This window comes from Sorghum bicolor, chromosome 10, assembly GCF_000003195.3.
Source record: "Sorghum bicolor cultivar BTx623 chromosome 10, Sorghum_bicolor_NCBIv3, whole genome shotgun sequence".
Classification (NCBI taxonomy): Eukaryota; Viridiplantae; Streptophyta; class Magnoliopsida; order Poales; family Poaceae; genus Sorghum; species Sorghum bicolor.
The window spans coordinates 57,738,781-57,760,578 of NC_012879.2; the positions used below are offsets into that span (position 1 = coordinate 57,738,781).

The following is a 21,798-nucleotide window of genomic DNA, read 5'->3' on the forward strand; positions in this document are numbered from 1 at the left end:
CAAGATGGATGTCGGTAAACTGAAATCAAATTGCATCATTGAGTGCAGGCGTTGATGAGCAGTGCTTCAGTTCAGTGGTAGTCTCTGATCAACATTCATCAGCCGCTGCACCCATCATAGAAATCTTTTCAGATGATTCCTCGCTCCGGGATCCCGGTTGAGCTGTTCAAGTAATAACCAGTGCTAACGCGAGCAAGATGGTATGGTCACTCTGAGATCAGCAAGACTGCAAGAGCCAAGAGGTAATCACTAATCACATCACAAAATTTCCCATGTCCATTTGTTTATCACCCAGCAATAAGCAATTCCCATGGCTTCAGAGGACGGATTACATGCAAAATTTGCAGACACATAGTACATCTCTGTATCTCTATGTATGAACAAGAAGAGGAGGAATCGCAATTCGCATAAGACGTGTATACAAAGAAGAACTAATTAGGGCCCCAGCAGACGAGGTGGTACGCCTTGTGCAGCTTCTCCTCCTCCGATCGCCTGGGCCTGGCGGCCCTGCCGGCGGCGGCCGCGGGAGTGGAGGCCGCAGCGCTGCCGCCCGCGGCCTGGGACGACGAGAGCGACACCGGCACGGCACGGCCGGTGACGACGACCTTATTGGCGGCGGCCGCGCGGTTGTAGAGCGAGCGGAGAGCGTAGTCCCACCGGCACAGCCCCGCCTGGTCCTTGAGCGCCTCCACCGCGCTCATGCTCGCCGCCACCACCAGCGACGACGCCTTCTTGCTCACGGCCACCGACGACGATGCGCTCATCTTAATTCACTGCTTGCTCCGAGCTTGATGACGATCTCGGTCAGTCCTCTCGATCGATCGCGCACCGGCTAGAGACTTGTTCTTGCTTCTGAATCTTGGTCTGCTTGCTTGTGTTGACGCTCTGCACTGCGGCGATGACGAGGGGAGGGGAGGCGCTTATATACGTCCGGCAGCCGGCAGGTAGCCGATGCAGGCAGTTGGCGGCAGCGAGGACGGAGTGGACGGACGCGGCGGGAGGGGAAAACAGGGGGCTCTGCTGGTTGCTGGTTTTCGGCAGAGTGACTACTACACCCAGATTCCCAAAAACCAGGGGTTGGGCCGCGTGTGGGAGAATAATCTGCATTCTTTTCTGCCTTTGCTTTCGCTGAAAATGAGTGAGGTGGTGAGGTGCATGTGGTCTGCATACGCCTGGAACGTTCGTTTACGGTTTTTTTTTTATTGAACCGGTATGAGACTTTTTAATACTCCTATATAATTGAGTTTTACTTGACTTCGTTTGATGACTTTTTACTGGTTTAATTATGCCTTCTATGAAACACAAGTTCTACTGTCATCCTTCGGTAACAGTGATGATTTTCTGAAGCAGTGCAGCAGCACATTTTTACTACAAAAAATTTGGTTGTGGGGTTTGATCAGTGTTTCATCTACTCTCTACGGCAGCTCCATTTCTAGTGCGTATTAGAATCGGAAAAGGAAATACAACATTTGTTCCTTAAAAAATCAAATATTTATAAACTTTGGCATCAATTAGACAATGTATATGCATATTTGATGCACTGGTGGATTTGTATTTCATTATTTATGTTAGTAGGATGTTGGTTTGTAGTAACTGATAATAAATTGTAAGAAGCTAATGGTCAGACATTAGATTATTAATTAAAAGGGCTCTAGGTCCTAATTCATCTTAGAAAAAAAAAAGGTTATAATGGTTCTACACTTCCCAGGCAGTTCTACCCTCATCTTCTTTTTCACCACAAAGCAAGTTTTACCTTATGCATGTCTCATTTTGCATGCCGTTTTGCTTAAGCAGCTGTACTTGCAAATGCATCAACTGGTACCTCACACTTAACTCATGGTCGACGAAGCTGTGTACCGTAGACACACACACACACCAACAACGTACAATGATGCAAGCCATAGTAATTTACTCCTTTGGTCCTCTTCCTCTATTTCTTTGATCGGGATTGGTCGTCTCGGACTCTGCTTGGGTGAGCTGAACAATTTGCATTTGTAGTTGTGGACTTGCCAATCAGGGTACGGTGTTGGCACTAAACTCAGCCTGGGTTGTCAACACAGAGGCTCACAGATCCTTTTCCCAGAACAGAGATGTTACTCCAGCCTCACACATAGTTTTGCACGACGGATGTGGACGCTGCACCAATCTATCTTTCGTGACAACCTTTTTTTGACGACGCTGAAGCCTGCGGGACAGAGCCTAGCAGTTCACCGAGAGGAAAGTGTACAATTAGGCGCGTGCCGAACAGGACCGAATCAGCAAAAAAAAACGCTGACAAGATCCCAATCGTCTCGAGCCATCTCCTCATTTACCAGCCGAGGAGCCGTCGGCGGTCGCGCGAGGTTTTCACCGATGTGGTGGGCAGCACGATGCGATGCGATGCGATGCGCCGACGAGGCGACTTCCCTCGAAAAAGAACGCGTCGTGTCGTGCCACTGGCCGGTCATCTCGTTGGCTTGGCAAGGCAGGTTCATTCCTTCCATTCCCGGACCGGGAGACACTGTCCGATGGTTTCCCGCCTTCGTTTCCCGCATCGTCGATTCTCGCGCTTTAGTTTTCCGTGCGTTGGATTGGCTGCAGTTTCTAGTTTTCTACACGTTAGTTTCTGCGTCAGTTACTTTTTTGACTTTTTCTCGCAGCCCAATAAAAACAGAAAGCGGAGCGAGGAGTAGGAGTCCAGGTATTTATTTCTTCTTCTTTTTTTCTTCCGTTAGCTTTTAATCTTTATTTCATTCTATTTTTTTTATTTCTTTTTCTTTTAACTCTAATTGTTTGTATTCTTTTTTTGTTTTTATGTGTTCATAGGTTGGTATGTTTATCTTTTTTTCTTTCCATATATTTATTTTTTTCCATTTGTCATGTGGTTTTTTCTCTTTTTTTTCAATTTATAATTTTTTTCTATATCTATTTTTTTTCTTTTTCTACTTTTTGTTGTTTCTTTTTTAATTACTATATAAACTATTTCTTTTTTATCTGTTTTTATTTTTTTTATATTTTTTTGTTTATGTTTCTTCTATTTTTTCTCCTTTTTATTGGTTTTTTGTGTTCATGTGTTTGTATATGTGATGTTTTATTGTTATCTTATCTTTTTTTTTATTTTCTATTTGTTTTATTTATTTTGTTTTCTAATTATGTTTTTCTTTAATTCTTTTATCTTTTTTATTAACTTTTTGTGTTCATATATATGCGATGTTCTATAATACATTAAGTGTTGTTTTATGGTGAATTTAGTGATGTCCACTTAGTATATATATAATGTTCTATAATATATTGAGTGATGTTCTATGATGTATTTAGTGATGTTCACTTAGTAAACATATGGTGTTCTATGATATATCTAGTGATGTTCACGTAATATATATACGATGTTCTATAATGTATTTAATAGTGTTCTATAGTGTATTTAGTGATGTTCAGTTTAGTACACATGTGATGTTTTATAGTTTATTTTTAGGATGTTTGAAAAGTATCTATGATATTCTTTTAAAATTTTCTCTATTACGTGTTTTTTTCTTATGCTTTGCTTTAGATTTTTTTGTTTACATGATGTATTTATTTATTTATTTTAAATATTATAATATCAGTTTTATGAATCTAAACTAGAACACTATTTTTTAAGCTGAGAACATTTTTCTTATGAATATGGAACATTTGTTTTCTGAACCTAGAACATCGTCTCTCATAAATAAAAATGTTTTATCTTTATAAGATAAATGTTTATTAATAAAATTTTATCTAAATACATCCATGTGAGATCTTGTTTTGAAGGATTTATTATAAGAAATGCGATGGTGTAATCGGATTTTAATTTAGATATTTAGTTTAGGAGTTATGACTTTTTAAAATTTGTTGATGAAAGTGGAGAATGCATGGATGAGGTGGGCCACAGCATCTGCCAACCGTTAGCCTGATGTTGGTCCTATAAGACAGACTTTATTCACATGCGTGCTACTCTGATTGGACGGGAATTAATTGTGCGGGAAACCATCGGACCGCGAATTCTGTCCGCCCCATTCGGACCCTAGCACCCCCCTTCCATTCCACCGCCGCGGAGCGAACAGCGAGCACCCGGCACCCACCGGCCGGTTTCGGTGGGCTGGGTCCGGGCGCTTTCGCTGGGTTCGCGCTGCCACCACACGGGCACGGGCCAGAAAAGCCACCGAAACCGTGGACGCTCCTCCCGCTCCCAGCCAGCAGCCACCGTTTCCGGCTTCCCCCGCGCGCACTCCGCACCGACCCACACCCGCGCCTGGCGCCTGGTGAGACGCGCATCACTTGTTTCCGAAGCCGGTCCGGGTGTGATCGTGTGGCTGACAAATTCACGCAGGCCGCTCTCTATAAGTAGCGGCCTGAGAAATTCACCATGTAGCTCAAACGTACGTGACCAAACAAGCAACCAGTAGCGTCGTCTAACTCGGCGTGCCACACGGAGAGGTTGCAGCGAGACGAGCTAGCCGTCAGGTGGCCTGTGGTGGTGGGGAGCCGTCGACGTCGGCGACCAGCGGGTGGCAGGGCAGCCGCCGAGGCGAGCGCGAGGCATGTGCAACGGGCGGGAGTGCGGGCGGGAGCGCACGTTCCGCGCCTCCCTGCACGACGCGAGGCTGGAGCCGGAGCAGGCGGCGGCGTCTGCGTGCCGGCGCGACGCCAAGGCGGAGGAGGCCGAGACGGTGGCGACGTTGCGGGCCAAGGGACGCGCGCGGACGGCGGCGGGGGAGCTCGAGCGCGAGCGGGAGCGAGAGTGGAGGCAGCGGGAGGCGGAGATCGAGAGGACGGAGAAGCTCATGCACCTGCTCCTCTGGGGACCCAACTGACCTGACCGTCGCAATCGCAACTGACTGAACTCGGTCTGGGAGGGTGGACGGTTCCCATGCAATGCAATAGTGGTTTTGTCGCGTGCGTGCTTGTGAATTCTGTGGTTGTTGACAATCTGTTTGGTGGTTTAACACGATGCAAACTGTTCATTTTGTTTGATTTCGTCATATATATCATATCGAAAAGAATAGTAATTTTTATGTCCAGGTGAAGTGGTGATCATAAACACAGGTAGATTAAGAACTGCACTGGCTTTCCCATCTTATGTAAGACTTGGGCTGTTGTTAATCTCGGGAAGTTCGGCTGTACGTGGGCTTGTTTTTACGGCCCATTACTGGCCGTCATTTCTGGGAGAGAAGAATATTGTGGTAAGGGAAGACAGGAGACTGATAATAAATTCAGAATCAAGTACTCCAACAGCTCGACAAGTAAATACCCGTAGAAAAATATGCAAGAGGCCTTACTTTTAATGCATGAATTTCCGAAGACGCCTGTACGAATTAATACTTATGCTGCAAAATCTTATCACTTCGTTTGGTGAAAGGAAAAGTCTAGTGAAATCTCCATTCGCTAGATTCTTTGCAGCAAGCAAATTGAACCAAAAAAAAAAATTAAATACCTATACCTTGCACATAACGAACTTATCCTGGACAAGTTAGCTCAAATTAATCTCGATTCAGTGCACTAGTGCGGCAATTCATCACTATGCTGGCAGCAACTGTTGCGGTGCTATAAAGCCTTCTTTACCCTGTCATTAGATCTTTAGTATAATTCCTGTTGATTTTAGGAGGCTAATGTCCCTTCTCGCACAAAGATTATAGAAAGTTCCTGTACCTAAACGAAACCCGTTTAAGTCATACTACTATGGCCTTGTTTAGTTCCGAAAAGTGAAAAGTTTTCGGTACTGTAGCACTTTCGTTTGTTTGTGATAAATATTATCCAATCATGGACTAACTAGGATCAAAAGATTCGTCTCGTGATTTACAGCTAAACTGTGTAATTAGTTTTTGTTTTCGTCTATATTTAATGTTTTATGCATGTGCCACAAGATTCGATGTGACGGGAAATCTTGAAAACTTTTTTGGTTTTAAGAGTGAACTAAACAAGGCCTATGTACAGATATCAGACAAATGTTTCATGCAGCTGAACTGGCGTGAAGCCTGGAAACCTGCTGTACTCTACTGGTGTTTCAGTGGCACTAATTTGGCACTATGCTCTTCAGCTGACCGTGTGGGTCCATGTGTACGTAAATCCTTCCAGCTGATCATTTCTGAGTGCGCGCGCGCAGGCCAGACGCCAGGTGGGTGGCGGTGGGCGTCGGCTGGACGTGCGCAACGGGCAGGACCGGCGCGGGACAAGCGATGCCGCAGCCCGCAGCAACGGTAGCCTAGCCGGCACACGGCAGCCACTGCCGGCCGGCACGGCGCCAAGACGACGGAGTCGGTGAGCTGCGGGTAGGGATGAAAACGGATCGGATACGAACGGATATTATCGATATTATATTTGTTTTCATATTTCTGGTCGGATTCGGATTGAGAATACGGATAATGTCAATCATGTCGGATAAGATATGATTGGATGTCGACATCATAAATATACGATTTAAGTATTCGGATACGGATACGGTATCGGATGTTAAACATTCGGACTCGGATACAGATCTAAACCTCTCTAAACGAATTCGGTCTCGAATACGGTCAGAAAATATCCGTACCGTTTTCATTCCTAGCTGTGTGCCAGGCCAGTGCGGCGCTAGGAACCCATATTCTCCGCACCGTCCCGCAAAAACCGAATAATGTCTTCGTTTCACCCCTGTACTACTGTACAAAGCAGTCTTTTGCGGGAGTTTTTTCTCATCATGGAAGTAGCGCCTTGTTTAGTTTCGAAAACTGAAAAATTTTCAGAAACTGTAGCACTTTCGTTTTTTATTTGACAAACATTATCTAATCATAGAATAACTATGTTTAAAAGATTCATCTCGTGATTTACAGATAAACTGTATAATTAGTTTTTATTTTCGTCTATATTTAATACTCCATGCACGTGGCGTAAGATTCGATGTAACGGGAAATGTTGAAATTTTTTTTTTTTGCTTTTTGAGTGAACTAAACAAGGCCTAATAGTACACCTTAGCACATTTTCGAAACCTCTGACTGCAAGAGTCGGTGTCAATCGATTCCGTTTACAAATCGTCCGTGCGTGCTAGGAGAGGATCCGATGCTCACCACGAGTCGGCCTTGTTTAGTTCGCAAAATTTTTTGTTTTTGATACTGTAGCATTTCGTTTTTATTTGACAAACATTGTCTAATCACGGAGTAACTAGGCTCAAAAGATTCATCTCACAAATTATAGGTAAACTGTGCAGTTAGTTTTTATTTTCGTCTATATTTAATACTCTATGCATGCGACCAAAGATTTAATATGACAGAGAATTTTGAAAATTTTTGCGAAGTAAACAAGGCCCCAACAATCGGCGGGAAACGAAACCGTCCGCGCAGTCTACGGCGCTAGCCGCTAACTCGAACGAACGCAGTTTCTTACTCCTCGGTTGATGCAGAAGCGTAGGTAGGACGCGAAACGACCAAACTCTCTACCCTTTTTTATTTTCCAAAATGGGCGAAACCAAACGAGTAGCCGTTGCCTGAACTGAAGTAGCAGCAGCCAGCACTAGTAGAGGCAAAATATGAATTTTGCAGGCGTAAATCAATCTTCGAATTTGAAATCTCAGAGATGGAGCTTCCGTCGACTGCCGTAACGTGTCGAAGGGATGGATGCGACGCAACGACATTTTCGGATGGAGTTCGGTGGACGCGCACCGTACTCGCATCCGAGCCTCCCACGGTGGCACGGTCCCACCCCCACCCACTAGTACTTGCAGCAGCGTGGCCCCCACAGTCAGCGAGTGCATTTCTCCTTTTCCTTCAAAAAAAAAAGAATCCACTGCCAATAATACAAGGCGCGGCGGCGCTCCCCTTCCGCTCCCGAGCTCCCCAACGGTCGAGTACTGACACCCCCCCCCCCCCCCCCCCCCCCCCCCCCGCCTCTTAAACCTCTCTTCCTCTTTCCCCGCACCGCATCGCCCCAATTCGCACCGCGAGTTTCGAAAAACCAAACCAACCAATCGCGCCTCAGATCACGCCAGCGAGGGGGAAGCGGGAAGGCAGGAAGCAGGAGCCCATCCGCATCCAGCCTCCGCCCTCCGGTCACCCGTCGATCGATCGCCCGGTCCAGGTATCCGTCTGGTTTCGAGTTTCGATTGCCCGATTGGATTCGTTCGTGGCGGGCTCAGTGTTGGTTTGTTTCCGCCCTAATCTCTCTCTCTGCTCGACGGGAAGGGAACAGGGGACTGTCCGGCGGTGGTGGAAGATGGAGGAGGACCCGCTCATCCCGCTGGTGCACGTCTGGAACAACGCCGCCTTCGACCACGCCTCCTCGTCCGCGTGGCACGCCCACTCCCCTGCGCGCGCGAGCGCAGGCCGCGAGGTGGAGGGGGACAAGGAGAACCACCGCCCCGACCCCGACCCCGAGCCCGACGTCGAGGCGGAGATCGGCCACATCGAGGCGGAGATCCTGCGCCTGTCCTCCCGCCTCCACCACCTCCGCACCTCCAAGCAGTCGGAACCGTCCAAGCGCGGAGGGGTCGTCGCGCCCGCGGCGAAGGCGGCGCCGCGGCCGCGGACGCGGGGGCTCAGCATGGGCCCGCTCGACGTCGCCGCTGCCGTCAACCCCAACCCGCTCACCACCGACAAGCAGCAGCAGCAGCAGCCGCGCGCCGCGCAGGCTCCGAAGCCGATCAAGCAGGCCCCGGCGGCGGCGTCGCGGGGCAGGGGCGTCAGCCTCGGGCCCCTCGACATCGTCGCCGCGAACCCTAGGGTCCCCTCCGCCGTCGCTGCCACCACTACCGCGCCGCAGAGGAAGATTCAGGGCGAGGGCGGCGCCGCGCGGCCGATCCTGAGGCCGATCAAGGAGCCTCCCGTGCAGCGGCGCAGGGGCGTTAGTCTCGGGCCCTTGGAGATCCACAACGGCGTCGGCAGCAAGCCCGGGGCGGCGGCGCGGGTCAAGCCCTTCACAAACAAGCTCGGTGCCGTTCGAGAGGAAGGCCAGCGTTCCAAGCAGCACGCCGTCCCCGCCAGACCGTGGCCGTCCAGCAATGCCAGGCAAGGCACCGCAGCAAGCAGAGCCAAGGCGAGGAGCGGGAGCATGAGCCCCAGCAGGTCCAGGAGGCAGTCCACTTCCAAGGCTGCCGAGACAAGAGCAGGCAACGCCAAGGCTACAGAGGCGGCGAGGGGAGGGAACGTGGCACCCGTGGTTAGCAAAGTGGCTGATGAGCTCAAGCCCAAAGGCGTGGTGGTGGTCAATCACACCAGCAGCAATGCAGCCACTGCGAAGAGGCCGGCGGGGAGCTCCAAGGTCAGGGTCGTCCCGAGCCGCTACAGCATCACCCCTGGCTCGTCCCTGGCAGCTGTGTCACAAGACAAGCGGTGCAAGCAGTCCCTCCCTGGACCGGTTAGTGCTACAAGCCAGAGGGAGGAGATCAGACCAATGCTCACTGAACCGTCGAATGGTGAGCTGTCTCCTGGAACAGTTGCCAAGGTTGCAGAGTTGCTCCCAAGGATCAAGACCATGCCGCCTTCTGATGAGAGCCCGCGTGACTCGGGGTGTGCCAAGCGTGTTGCGGATTTGGTTGGGAAGCGATCCTTCTTCACGTCCGCAGCAGACGATGGCAATCTCGTTACGCCCTACCAGGCACGGGTGGTTGAGCTTGAATCACCTGAGGAGGAAGCAGCAGCAGAAGCAGAAGCATGAGATGTTTGGCTTCGATCAATTCCTTCTGACAGCTTGGCTCCCCTTCGTCATGAGTGTTTGAAGTGCCTGCTTAACTTGAGCTTGCATCTGGGGTGAGGCCTCTTTTTGCAGTGTGCTACTACATAATCTACTGTTACATTCATATCATATCTCATGTCCTATTTTTTCCCCCTCTTGAGACATTGCTAGTACTTTTGTGTTGCCTTGTGAAAAGAGAGCGAAAGGTTTGCTCCTGCTGGTGCTCTTGTTTCGAATTGTAATAAGTGTGTTCTTGGTTCGATGAAGTACAGGATCATGCTGTGGTTTATAATATGCTTCTCCTCCTATATTTGTCTTGCTTTGCTTCCTTTGATTTTTAAATGCATTTGGATGTTTTGCTTTGGGGACTGATGAATTGCTGCCCCTTGTATGCAAGTAACTGGTCAGTATCACTGTATCAGTAGCACCTATAAGAAGTTCTCTAAGGTTTCCACCAATCCAGCTGGGAATGTCACATCTTTCTCCTGAATGTTGTACCACAGCCATGCATGATTGTTTAACAATTCTAGTCTTAGTTCTCTAGTTCATGCATAGTTTTTCTCCAACACACAGGAAGAGGAAGTCCACTGATGAAAAATGTGAAACATTGTTCAAAACGGGTGGTGTGTTCAGGTAATACATTTTTTCAGCAGTAAAAAAATAAGGACTGCACAAACCATGAATCCACATCACCACTGCTTTCAGCTTGGAGATATACAAACAAATAGAGGACAGGCTGGACCTTTGGACCACGAACAGAGGCCTGGATCAGTCATAACTGGATCACCATTCACGAGGCCATCTTGAAGCATCACGGGAATGCCGAATGCCCAAATCCTAAGAATATTCATCAAAAGAAAACAAACTACTGGCGAACAAGACAGCCCTCTTTTTTTGTCTGAATATTTGCTGATGATTGTTTGGTATGAGAGCGATGCCAGTATTTTAGTGCTGTTCTTGTCTATCCTCCCTCCATTTGGCTGCTTTGACATGTCAGTTGTCTACTACTACTACTAAATTTCACGGGTTTTCCCAGTAACAATGTTGCAGGAGCCGTTAGTTTGGCTGCTACCTAACTCCCACTTGCTCCTATCATAACGGATTGGTAGGGTGCTTAAGTTTTCTTTGGATTATCTATAGATGCAGATGTAGTACAGAAGATTGGCTGGTTTGACGGTTCAGCATATGCCCCTCCTTTCCTAGCTTATAGTCATGACATTAGATAATTAGAGAACGAAACTGATACTTCTGATGGAGTTCTTGAGCTATGAATTATAGTCATATATGTTTGCAGTGCTGTTTTTTTTTCCTCTTGAAAACATAGGAGAGCTGTGCAATGTGCATCATTATATTAAGAAGAAAAAAAAGGAGCAAGAACCCTAACAACACACACCCGAACACACTTGGTTTGCAGTGCTACATGCAAACCTTAAAATCTGGACATTCTATCTGCCATTGCATGTGTAAGACAGAAATACTAGAATTTGCAATAAATTGCACAAAGTAAGATACTAAAAAGACGCTCACGAGGATGCTGAATTTAGAACCCTGTTCCTAAAAAAAGGCTGAATATAACTGAATAAGTTGCAATATACTCAATCCATTCCAAATTGTAAGTCGTTTGACTTTTTTAATATCAAGTTTGACCACTCGTCTTATTCAAAGTTTTATACAAAATATTACTTTTTTTTTGTTGTGTATTGGTTTATTAATAAAAGTTCTTCAAGAGTGACTTAAATTTGACTATATTTGCACAAATTTTTTTGAATAAGACGAGTGGTCAAACTTGGGGTAAAAAAAGTCAAACGACTTACAATTTGGGATGGAGGGAGTATATCACAAGGGAATCATACTGATGGATGTGTCGAGCTTACAAGCAAAGCAAAAACTATGGACATGAAACACACTACAGCTAAACCTCAGTGAAAAAGGAGTCAGAGATAACTTAGACACTCCATATTTTGCTGAAGATGGTTTGCAGTCTGTTAGTAGATAGTTTCCTGACGATCTTCTTGGCGTCGAAGTCACCAGTGTCTGCCAGTTCTTTCAGGCAGCAGAAATTCTCTGATGTCACAATCTTCTTCCTTCCACTGTGGGTCTCAGCCAATGACATGATAGCAGAGAGGATCAGGTCCTTCGCCATCAGCTTGCCCTCTGCTGGATCAAGAAGCTGCAGCAGCCTGTTCAGATTGTCGCCGTCCTGAATGAAGATGACGCGATTGGGGTGAAGCATCAGCAAGCTGGAGAGAACCTGAGCCGCCATTTCCCGGACTCGACAGGATTTTGCTCCAAGCAAGCTTGACAGGGCGCTCAAATACCCTGCTCTGCCCATCATCCTGTTGTACTCCTCAGAAACCTCAGAGAGATGCCTCAAAATCTTGAGGGTGCATTCGAGGACGGCGTAGTCGCCATTGTTTAGGTAGAAGAGCAGCCAGCCAAGAACATCCGAGCTGATGAGGTCATCCAAGGAGTTTGCAGAAGAGAAGCAGAAGAACCAGATGGCAGCAAGAGCAACCTCCCTGGCCTTGTATGAGTACGGCAGGTCGGGGTATATCAACTGGAGGAGTGACTGGATCACCCCCATGCCGACGGCTTCCTCCCTGACGTCGGCGTCATCCAGAGCCATGGCGTGGAGCAATTCGACGGCGCCGAGCTTGCGCACCTCCTCCTTCTTCTGGGAGAGCTTCACCAGCTCCGTGACCACGCCTTGCTCCACCATGAACATCTTCACTTCCTCCACCCGGCTCAGGTTCCTCAGCACTGCAAAAGACGAGCTGATGAGCTTGCTGCTGCTGCCGGCGCCGGCGCAGGCGTGCAGCAGCGTGGTGAGGCCACCGTGCGCGCAGACGGCCCACACGTTGTCGGAGTTCACCGTCAGCTCCCTCAGCGCGTGAGCAGCTCTCTCCTTGCCCAGCTCGCTGGTCGTGTCCGTGTTCTCCAGCAGCTGGACAAGCGGGGCGATCACCCCTGCCTTCACCAGCATTCCTCTGTAACACTCGGAGCTCGCGACGACGGCGACGGCACCGGCGGCCTCTTCTTGGATGCACGCGTCCGTGGACTCGAGGAACCCGGTGAGCAGGGCGATGCCGTCGTCGACGTCGAGAGCGACAACCTTTGCGCAGAATTCGTCTTCCGCCAAGAGCTCTCTGATGGTGGCCAGTGCCTGGCTCCTCTGGACGGTGCCACCGATCCTGATCCTGGAGAAGAGATCCTTGAGGTAGAACGCCTTCTCACCTACGCTGGCCTCGGCGCTGGGCCTGACGGCGACAATGGCCTTCGACGGCGAGGGTGCCCCGGACGAAGCCATCTCCTTGAGCTGCTTCATGTGCGCATCAAGCTTGCAGCTCAGGTTGTCCAGGTCGCTCCTCAGACGAAGCCTTCCACCCGTGTATGACCCGTCGCTGCACTGAGAAGCAACGACCTGGATGCTCCTCACAGTTGCTGAAGCCAGCCGCAGAAGCTCGGCCAACAAAGGATGCTCCTCTTCGTCATCGTCGTTGACGTCGCTGTTGCCGCCGACGCCGCTGCACAGTGAATTCAGGCTGCAGCAGAGCTGATGGAGCTTGTCCTTGATGGACTGCCACTTTGCTGGGAACTGTGAGACAGAGCAGGCCAGTGAAGAGGACGCCATGGACATGAGGAGCTCCAGTGCCTCACCATTGCTGACTCCTGGTGCTTCTTCAGCTTCTCCCATCTCTGCACTCTGTCAAGGTCACCACAAGAAGAACACTGTCTACCTATGTAGTAGCATTCATCTTGGGATTGGGAGCTTGAAATGCTATGTATGTATGTATGGTGGGCAAGAGCTGGGACAAATGTTATTAGTTTTGTACTCGCATCTACTGGTAGCCAGTGCACGCCACTATGGGGGCAGATGGGTAGGCTGGTTGGTAGTGCCAGCACCAATCTCTAATCTGTCCTCTAGTTACCCCTGCCAATCTGCCATGCTCCTGTTGGTTTCTTCCATTGGAATCTTGCTCCTCTCTCTCTCTGTCAATCTGTGTAGCCTGCAGCTTCATCTCTGGCTTGGTCACTTGTTTTCTCTCCATCTCACTGTTACTTTGTACTTAGCAGTCAGCACTAGCTAAAAGAGTAATTTATTTGGCCAGTATTAATGAATTGTTAGCATATACACTCTAGATGCAAATTGCTGCAATTGGATGGAATGATGGCTTGCATCAGTGGGTTGGGTGAGTCTGCAGAAAGAGTTAAAGGATGCTGAAAACCTTTATTTCATCACCTCCTTGGGATATAATGGAGTCATGAGCTACAGTTGAGTTGGTGATTATGCAGTGCTCTGCTCACCATGTATTATGAGGCCAGCATCGAGTACCTTTCCTGGAGTAAAATAACGGCAAAATGGCTTTACGCTTCTCTTTCTGTTGGTACCCATTGGCAGGGCAGCTGTGTCCGTGTCCCAGTGATTCATGCAAGATGTGCTGTTGGTCACCTAACCTGCTCCGTAGCAGCGTACGATACTTGAAGGTAAAGTCACAGTACAGCAACAGCTTCTCACACTATTCTCGTAATGAACTCATCTAATGGCACCCAAAACCAAAAAAGAATCCACAAATGCCGTCAATGAGAAACGATGACATTACAAGATGAAGTCATGATGAACAGCATTAGTTGCATATAGTCATTCAGTGGCAAATATAAAATTGTCCCAGTTCCAAATTACAATATGTCATTTGAAAAAAAAATATAGTACTTATTGGCATGTTCTTATTGGCCTGTGATCTGGGCCAGGACATGCGGCGAAACAAAGGCACGGCTGGGTCTAGCTAGGGCAATCACTAATCAGTTGGCAAGTGCGTGCAAATCTAGTAAGGTACACTAAGGACTCTTGGGCTTTAAGCTTGGAGATGACTTGATAGATTTCTTTTGTGAGAAAAGGATCAAAGGATGAGCCCTACCTGTTCTTGCTTTCAATGATTTTTCCCCCCACCGGCCACTCCACTCCAGTGATGGATGAAGAGCAAGGCAGGGGACAGGCATTGATTTGGATGGTGTAAATGCACGTTTGTACTATAACTCTGTCATGAAAGGCATACTACCTACAGAAGACAGCGTGAATGGAGCACTTACCTAGATGCCAAAACCACATCACAGGATGAACCGATGAGGTGTCGTGTCCAATTGTCCATGGATGATGGATCTCATCTGCAAATGCCTCTTTGTATCTTCTGCCCCAGCGAAGTACGGTACGGTACTTACCGTAGTATTCACCGGATTTTACCTTCAAAACAAGTATATACAATTTGCTTTGTGCGGTACTCACCGGATTGAGTGATTTTTTTTTTTTGTTCAGTGACCATAACCGTCCTTTACCTTTCCTCCAAATCTCAAATCCGTCCCTCAACTACCAAATGGAGGCATTTGCAATTTTGGCTAACAGTATGGCAGCCAAACGAACATGCCGAATTTGCAATTTTGGCTAGCCACGTACCAAGTAGGATGGACCCTGACTATCCGAGTGGTAAACGAAAGTACCAGAGGGAGAAGAACCTGTCCTGCTTTACATGCTCTGCAAGCTGCTCCTGTTCCAGTGAATCCAGAGCAGATTATTATCACAACCGGTAATATATTAACGGTCGAACAGGGGGAGCGTATAGCCGTATCCATACAGCACGTGATGTAGAAGAGGCCGGCTGCGGCAGAAGAGGCCGGCGTGAGCAGCAAAAATGGACCACTCGGCATTCCATTGGCCGGGAGGACCAATCCATGCGTAGACAAAGACACTAGAGAACATGGATGCCGCCGGGGCTCCCACACCATGTGATGTAGGCGTACTACATCCCGTGGCCACCCTCCAGGCAGACATGCCGTTATTGCTGTCAGTAATCAGTATTATCACTGCTGTTACAAGCAGTGAAAACCTGAACAGCACTTGAGACCTCATCTGGTTGATTTTGGTGGGTTCATATCATGTACCCTAGTCCAAAAGATGTAAAATGCAGCAACAGTTCACTCCATAACAACGAACTTGCACGGCATGTGTGCAAACGAACAATGGCTCGCGACAATTTCACGTGAAGTGGTTCGATTCTCGCGGCAAGAATCTGATGCCATGTTCCAAACGGGGCTACAGTGAAAGCTAAAAAAGTGGGCCTCTTTCTTCCAAAGCTGCTTGCCTGCTTCACATGTTGAGAGCCACTGCCACCATGTAGCAGGAGCAAGGAAAAGGAACACCGTGCATCAGACACAGATGAAAGAAGAGCAGTTTCGTTGGCAGGACCTGGCGCGAGGCGGGAAACAGGAACAGCTTTGCTTGCTCAAGCTCCAGCAGCAAATCGATTATTCTTCAAAAGAAATCCCTGTGCAGAAGAAGGACGACGATGCCGATGCATCTGGCTCGGCGGCGGGGCGCGCTAAATTCGGCTTGAATCCCTCCCGAATATGAACCGGCGCGTCCAGTCTGAAACCACCAGCACCCTCGTGCGCCAGCTCACCTGCTTGCTGGATACATGGGAAGAGAACAATGATAGCGAGTTAGGACAGTCATGAGTTGCCACAAAAACGAACGCGTTTTTTTGGCCTGTACATGCTCAGCACATACTATCCTGGCCATTTAAACAACTTTGAGATATGTGCAGCAGGAGAGAGAGAGTGCAAAACACTGGGAAGAAAAGTGATGAACATAACAGAGAGTGTACTGCAGCACGAATCTTAAAGCACTTTTGAATGGTAGGAGATAAGCACAACTCAGCAGGCACATGCTACAATACATTATCGCACAAAAACTGACTTGTGAGGACAGAGGCTTGATTATTCATGATGGAAAAAAAAAGGATAAGGCGGTGGCTGAAGTGGAGAGAATAGCAACATGCAAACACAATGAGGGGTTGTGCTTTCTCCGGTCAGATGGGTTGTCGATGATGAGGGCGCACTCGAGAGTGAGTTTCTACCTGGCATACACAGAGTACCAGAGCCACTGAGTGCTGTGGCCCATGGAGACCCAGTCGCCCGGGAGCTCTGCAGCGGCTTGTTCTCCACCCAGGGGTGCGAATTGCCCGAAATGCTTGTAGCTTCAAAGCAACGGCATCAAGAGATGAGTAGGCATACAATGCAGAAATAAGTGGAGAGCTAACAGTACGTCAGTATCAGTATTGCCAACTTTACATGTTGACACCTATTTTTGAAAATTATAATTGGTTAGCAACCCTTTTCACTGGATAAAAAACAAGTTCTGAACTGACCATCTTTCGTATTAAAAGTTGATATATCTTGACTGAACATGAATTATTAGTCTCTATGCTATTATTAAGCTTGTCAGAAATAATGCCTTTCAGGCCTGACATATATGGCATGCAACTATGCAGTTATGACTTTGGAGTGTGAACAGAAAGCTAAATACCGAAATGGGCGGAAAAAGTGACGGCCAGACCCCCCTGTCATGCGCAAAGGGCCTTCTGGATCCTCTTTGCATTTTTCCATTTTGTTGAAACATTCAGCGAGATACTGTCCTTGTTGCGCAGCGACCTAACAGTCAGGAAAATTGGTTATTCACAAAATCATCGCATTGTCTGTGCTATACTGCTATATACCACTAACAGAGAACTTGCATATCACCATAGAGCAAACCTGAGCTGTTGCTGGAGCATTTTTCACTTGGGAATCAACATGGCTCAGAGCTTTTTTGAACTCCTCTATGTCAACCACCATAGACTCCTTGTGAGAATCACCTATTGCGCCTTTTATTAAATCCGCAATATCAAGCATGTGCATACTTTTCATATAAAGCTCTACTTGTGGATATCTTATACATATATCTTCTAAAACATCATTGATCTCTTTCAGTGTTAAAGTGCCAGAATTGTCCTTGTCTGCCATCTTGAATACCATTGAAATATCGTCCTTAAAGTATAGAAACAGATAAGTCAGAGAGATTTGCTGTTGAAAAATACATATGAGCTACAGAATGGTAGATCTCATACATATGAATTATCGAGCAATAAACCTATTGATATATGCATTCACGATTTACAGTATATCAGTATAAGCTTGTGCAGTGATGTAAATGACATGACTGTTGACCTTTACAAGCTGTCAAGTTGGAAAGCAAGAACAATAGGCTTTATCTGTAAATAGGGATTAAAGGCTCTACACATACCATTATTTTTCTTTGACTCACTGTAGCACAGTCACCAATTGCATAGACACCTTCACACTCACGAACTCTTAACCACTCATTAGTTGCCAAGGCACGTCGATTAGTCTGTTCAAGGAGAGAATATTTTGATATATTAACAAAACATTGGAGTTGTACTATTGCTGAGTAAGTCATAAATGGGTTAGCTGGTAATGAGAGATTCAACAACCTGCCCAATTTGTTGCATGAAGTCCATGATGACAGGACGAGTACCAATGCCAGCAGACCAAACAGCCATTCCATAAGGCACTGATACCTCCTTGCCAGCTGATTTGCTCTTCATTGTAATCGAATCATCAGACACCTTTATCACTCTGAAGCCTGTGCACACTTCGATGCCATCCCTCTGGAACTTCTGTTCAGCAAATGCAGCTATTCTTTCATCAAACCTATATAACAGAAAATAGACATTCATATCATGGTAAACGTTACAGTCTGCTGAGGCTAAATCAAGTAAAGATTTTGAACACAGCTACAGTGTTCATGTTTTCATCCAATTTGAAATGCTTTTCCATGTAAAAAGGAAAAAAAACACCCAACTGCAACTGTAATACAGATACACTAAGCTAACCTGGAGGTTCTCTTATCCAAAGTACACAGGACTATTACAGCAACATGAAAGATAAAGATGGCTATTACTGCAACAAGACTATCTAAGAAGTCCATAGAACCTTACATATTCAATATATGCTCTCCCGATTGAATAATTGTTATCTTCACAAAGTCTTGAATGGCAGGGTATAGTTTCACCAAATCTTCGACAAGAAAATCATGCATCTCTGCTGCAAATTCAACTCCAGTAGGTCCACCACCAATAACTACAAAATGTAGAATTTTCCTTTTCTCCTCGGCGCTAATATTTGGAAGTGATGCTTTTTCAAAACAATCTATCACACATCTCCGTATCTTCTGAGCATCCTCTACTTCCTGACTTTCACGATGTGAAGCCATATCATGATAGAGGAAGACAGAAAATATTACATGATGCAGTTAGTAGCTTCATGAATGTAAATCTTCAAAGAATGACCATAAGGATACTGAAGATTTATACTGCATTAAGGGCAAAATCACACAACAGGGTCATTCAGAGAATGTAATGACATTAAGCAAGTGCTCCATGGGAATGTTAACGTGTGAACAAGAAAACCTAGGTCACATATGCTTAGCATTAGTAGCTGCAAGCTATATATGCATTCCAAATGGGTGTGCACGACATCATGCCAAATGGTTCAGTGTAAACTGCCATTTGACTCTCTTTCATGGTTACAATTTGACAGGCTCTTTCATACAATGAAATGAAATCTATGTGTCAATGTAAGATTTTATCGTTGCAGGTTTTGTTAGTCATAAAAGTGTCATTTCACAAAGGATTAGACAATTATTATATCAAAATCAAAAGTGTCTTCATGATGTTATAAAAGATCAATCAGAATAACTAAAGCTTATAATTGATATACGGATCGTAACAGAATATGTAAGGAATTTTACCTTCAAAAAGCAGCAGTGCTCCAGCACTCCAGGAGTGTTAAATGTACTTACAGTAGCTCCAAGAGCAACAACTAAGTAATCATAATCTAACATAAAATCACCGTTCCCATCAAGATTAGTTCCAACAGCAGAACGGCAATGTACAGTTTTTTTATTTGCGTCAATCTTGAAACACTCTGCTTCACAAAATGTGACATCCTTGTTTTTCTAAAAAAAAAAAGACAAGAAGAACAACAAATAGTCAGTGTCACAACTAACAAAGTGAATGAACACTACCGAGGCATCCAAGGTAAACACTCCCAGTAAACAAGAAATGAAGCTTTTGGCATTTTGATGTCAATGTATGCCACTTTGACAAATGACAACCAGATTTTATCATCACATATTAGGGACACTGAACAAGTCAAAAAAGTGCAAGATTGTGATTTACACATTATAAATTATACCTATGATCAGATTATGCTGATTGCATGCGTTCTAAGGCCCCACTTGTTTTGGATGTTGGGAGTATCACAGATCAACAGTTAACCAACACAGGGCAAGACCCAAGAGATACTGGGTAAGGAGGGCTGCATCCCAAAGGGTTCATTCGTAGTAGGAGAATTTATAGAAAAACACCACACCCGATTTCTTTCAGAACACAATAGCACAGAATCAATTGGCAAATAAGTACCTTCTCAAACATCCTCCGCACAGGTTCAATAATGCTGCGCGGCTCGACAGTCCCACACGTGACACTCGGAAGCAGAGGCGTGAATGCGAAGTAGTTCCGGGGCGAGATGACCTTCACTTCATACTGGGAGCAGTCGAGGTTCTTCAGGAATGACGTCCCAGCCCAGCCAGTCCCAAGAACCAGCAGCTTCTTCTTGGGAGCACCCTGAGATGGCTCCGGAGCACTCTCTGCAGCGGAATCCGCGTAAGCCACAAGGCCGCCGCCACTGCAAAGCGGCAGCGAATCATTTAGCTTGCAAATGCAGCCCAAATACGACCCCGACACTAGGTTCAGATTCCAGACTAATCAAAGTGAAATTTTCGGAGCAAACCGAAGGAGTGGATTATGGATTAATAAAAGGGTGGCCTTTCCCTTTCCAAAAGTACAGTATACGTATGGCCAAAGGCCAAGAACATGATATTCGCAGTTGACCACGATTGTCGAATAGGAAAACAACACAAAGGGATGGGAAAAAAACGGGTAAACAGGAAAACGAACAGTAAATCACGCGACAAAACCAATAAAAAAGAAGACGAAGAAGGAGAAGAGCAAAATCGGGCAGATTTCTGGTGGAAAGCGTCGGAGGAAGAACCCGCACCTGGCCGCCGCGAACAGAAGTGCTGCGGTGGAGACGCCGGGGCGCGCGATCCCGTCCAGCAATCGAGCACCGGCTCGGTAGGTGAAGAAGGAGAATCCCATCCTTTGCTCGCCTTCAGAGTTTAGACCTTACTGAGTCCCGAAGAACCCCCAATACCGAACGATGAGCGATCCGCTGAGACCGGAGAACGCAAGGAGAGCGATGGAAGAGCCTAGCCTACCAGCTCAGTCCTAGTAGTAGCTCCCTTGGTCGCCGCACATTGGCTAGCGGCTGCGGATGTGTCGCAGCAACAGGGACGGATCCCAGGGACGGCAGGTCGGCAGCTCCCTCTGACCTGTCCCAAGTACGGAGTACTACGTGTAAAATAAAAATAAAATCGCCCCAAATTTGAGGTGAAGCCGGAATGGAAAATAAAAAGTTCCAGATCTCATCCACATCAAAGACTTTGCAGCCGTGTTAAGAATTGAGAGACTGACACGTGTCACACCATCGCCGAAATTATACACCGGCTGATCTGCGTTAGTTCCCCCGTCGCCCTCTGATGAGTCATGGCCGTTCCTGCATTTCTTTACGATGACCTGATGACCAGAGCAGTAATAAATGGCTAAATAATTGACTTGACCTGACCAGCATGTGACACGTCCACATGGCCTATCGCTTCTTCTTTCTTTTTCCTATTCTTTCTCTTTTTTATCTTTTCGTGTTTAGAAACATGCCATATGCTTCAGTCAGGGGGCTTCTCAGCCTCCCAGCCCCCACGCTGCTTTTTCCTGATTCCTGCCGTCCTGCGTGAGTAAACTGCTTCAGCTAACTCCTGCTGCATGAGGAAACAGTAATGATCAAACAGTAATCTGAATTTACAGGCATTGATGGAACTTTAAAGGCAGTGCTACTGCACAGTCGGCATCTCACATTCAGATTCAGGAATGATCAAACAGTAACCTGAATTTACAATATAATCTATGTAGAGATGGACATATGAGCAACCGCAGTGCAAAGCATAGAGCCAAACAAGCAGATACGGAGAAAACACTCTTGTGTATGTTAAACTTGCCGCTCTGCAGGTACATTCAGCCAGCCAGACTTTCTGCAGGTTGATCAGCAAGACACATGATCTTGTAGTTCTGAATATGACTTGAATTATATTGCGTTAGGTGTAGCTTCATATAGTCTCGCAAAAAAAAAAGGTGTAGGTTCATATAATCTTCATGC

At 46.7% G+C, this 21,798-nt stretch overlaps 5 protein-coding genes across 7 annotated transcripts; 2 read left to right on the forward strand and 3 right to left on the reverse strand.

Moving 5' to 3' along the window:
• On the reverse strand, positions 221-1,037 carry LOC8083309. The gene has a single exon (XM_002438834.2). It carries the CDS (start codon positions 762-764, stop codon positions 432-434), a length of 333 nt encoding a protein of 110 aa, XP_002438879.1. The 5' UTR covers positions 765-1,037; the 3' UTR covers positions 221-431.
• On the forward strand, positions 4,312-5,012 carry LOC8083310. The gene has a single exon (XM_002437423.2). The coding sequence runs from the start codon at positions 4,539-4,541 to the stop codon at positions 4,809-4,811; it is 273 nt and encodes a 90-aa protein (XP_002437468.2). The 5' UTR covers positions 4,312-4,538; the 3' UTR covers positions 4,812-5,012.
• Positions 7,869-9,944, forward strand: LOC8061635 (nascent polypeptide-associated complex subunit alpha, muscle-specific form). 2 transcript variants are annotated; one of them, XM_021449065.1, is made up of 2 exons: positions 7,869-8,043; positions 8,148-9,944. In XM_021449065.1, the coding sequence occupies exon 2, from the start codon at positions 8,179-8,181 to the stop codon at positions 9,616-9,618; it is 1,440 nt and encodes a 479-aa protein (XP_021304740.1). In that variant the 5' UTR covers positions 7,869-8,043; positions 8,148-8,178; the 3' UTR covers positions 9,619-9,944. The 2 variants fall into 2 exon arrangements, with proteins under 2 accessions (XP_021304740.1, XP_002437469.1); XM_002437424.2 differs by having other exon boundaries at positions 8,155-9,944.
• LOC8061636 lies at positions 11,582-13,330 on the reverse strand. The gene has a single exon (XM_002438835.2). The coding sequence runs from the start codon at positions 13,328-13,330 to the stop codon at positions 11,582-11,584; it is 1,749 nt and encodes a 582-aa protein (XP_002438880.1).
• Positions 15,585-20,965, reverse strand: LOC8083311 (external alternative NAD(P)H-ubiquinone oxidoreductase B1, mitochondrial). 2 transcript variants are annotated; one of them, XM_002438836.2, is made up of 10 exons: positions 20,587-20,963; positions 19,950-20,214; positions 19,277-19,483; positions 18,465-18,715; positions 17,958-18,177; positions 17,750-17,854; positions 17,221-17,493; positions 16,994-17,118; positions 16,545-16,664; positions 15,592-16,095 (listed from the first exon to the last, which is right to left on the reverse strand). In XM_002438836.2, the coding sequence occupies exons 1-10, from the start codon at positions 20,685-20,687 to the stop codon at positions 16,008-16,010; spliced, it is 1,755 nt and encodes a 584-aa protein (XP_002438881.1). In that variant the 5' UTR covers positions 20,688-20,963; the 3' UTR covers positions 15,592-16,007. The 2 variants fall into 2 exon arrangements, with proteins under 2 accessions (XP_021304739.1, XP_002438881.1); XM_021449064.1 differs by lacking the exon at positions 16,545-16,664 and having other exon boundaries at positions 15,585-16,095; positions 20,587-20,965.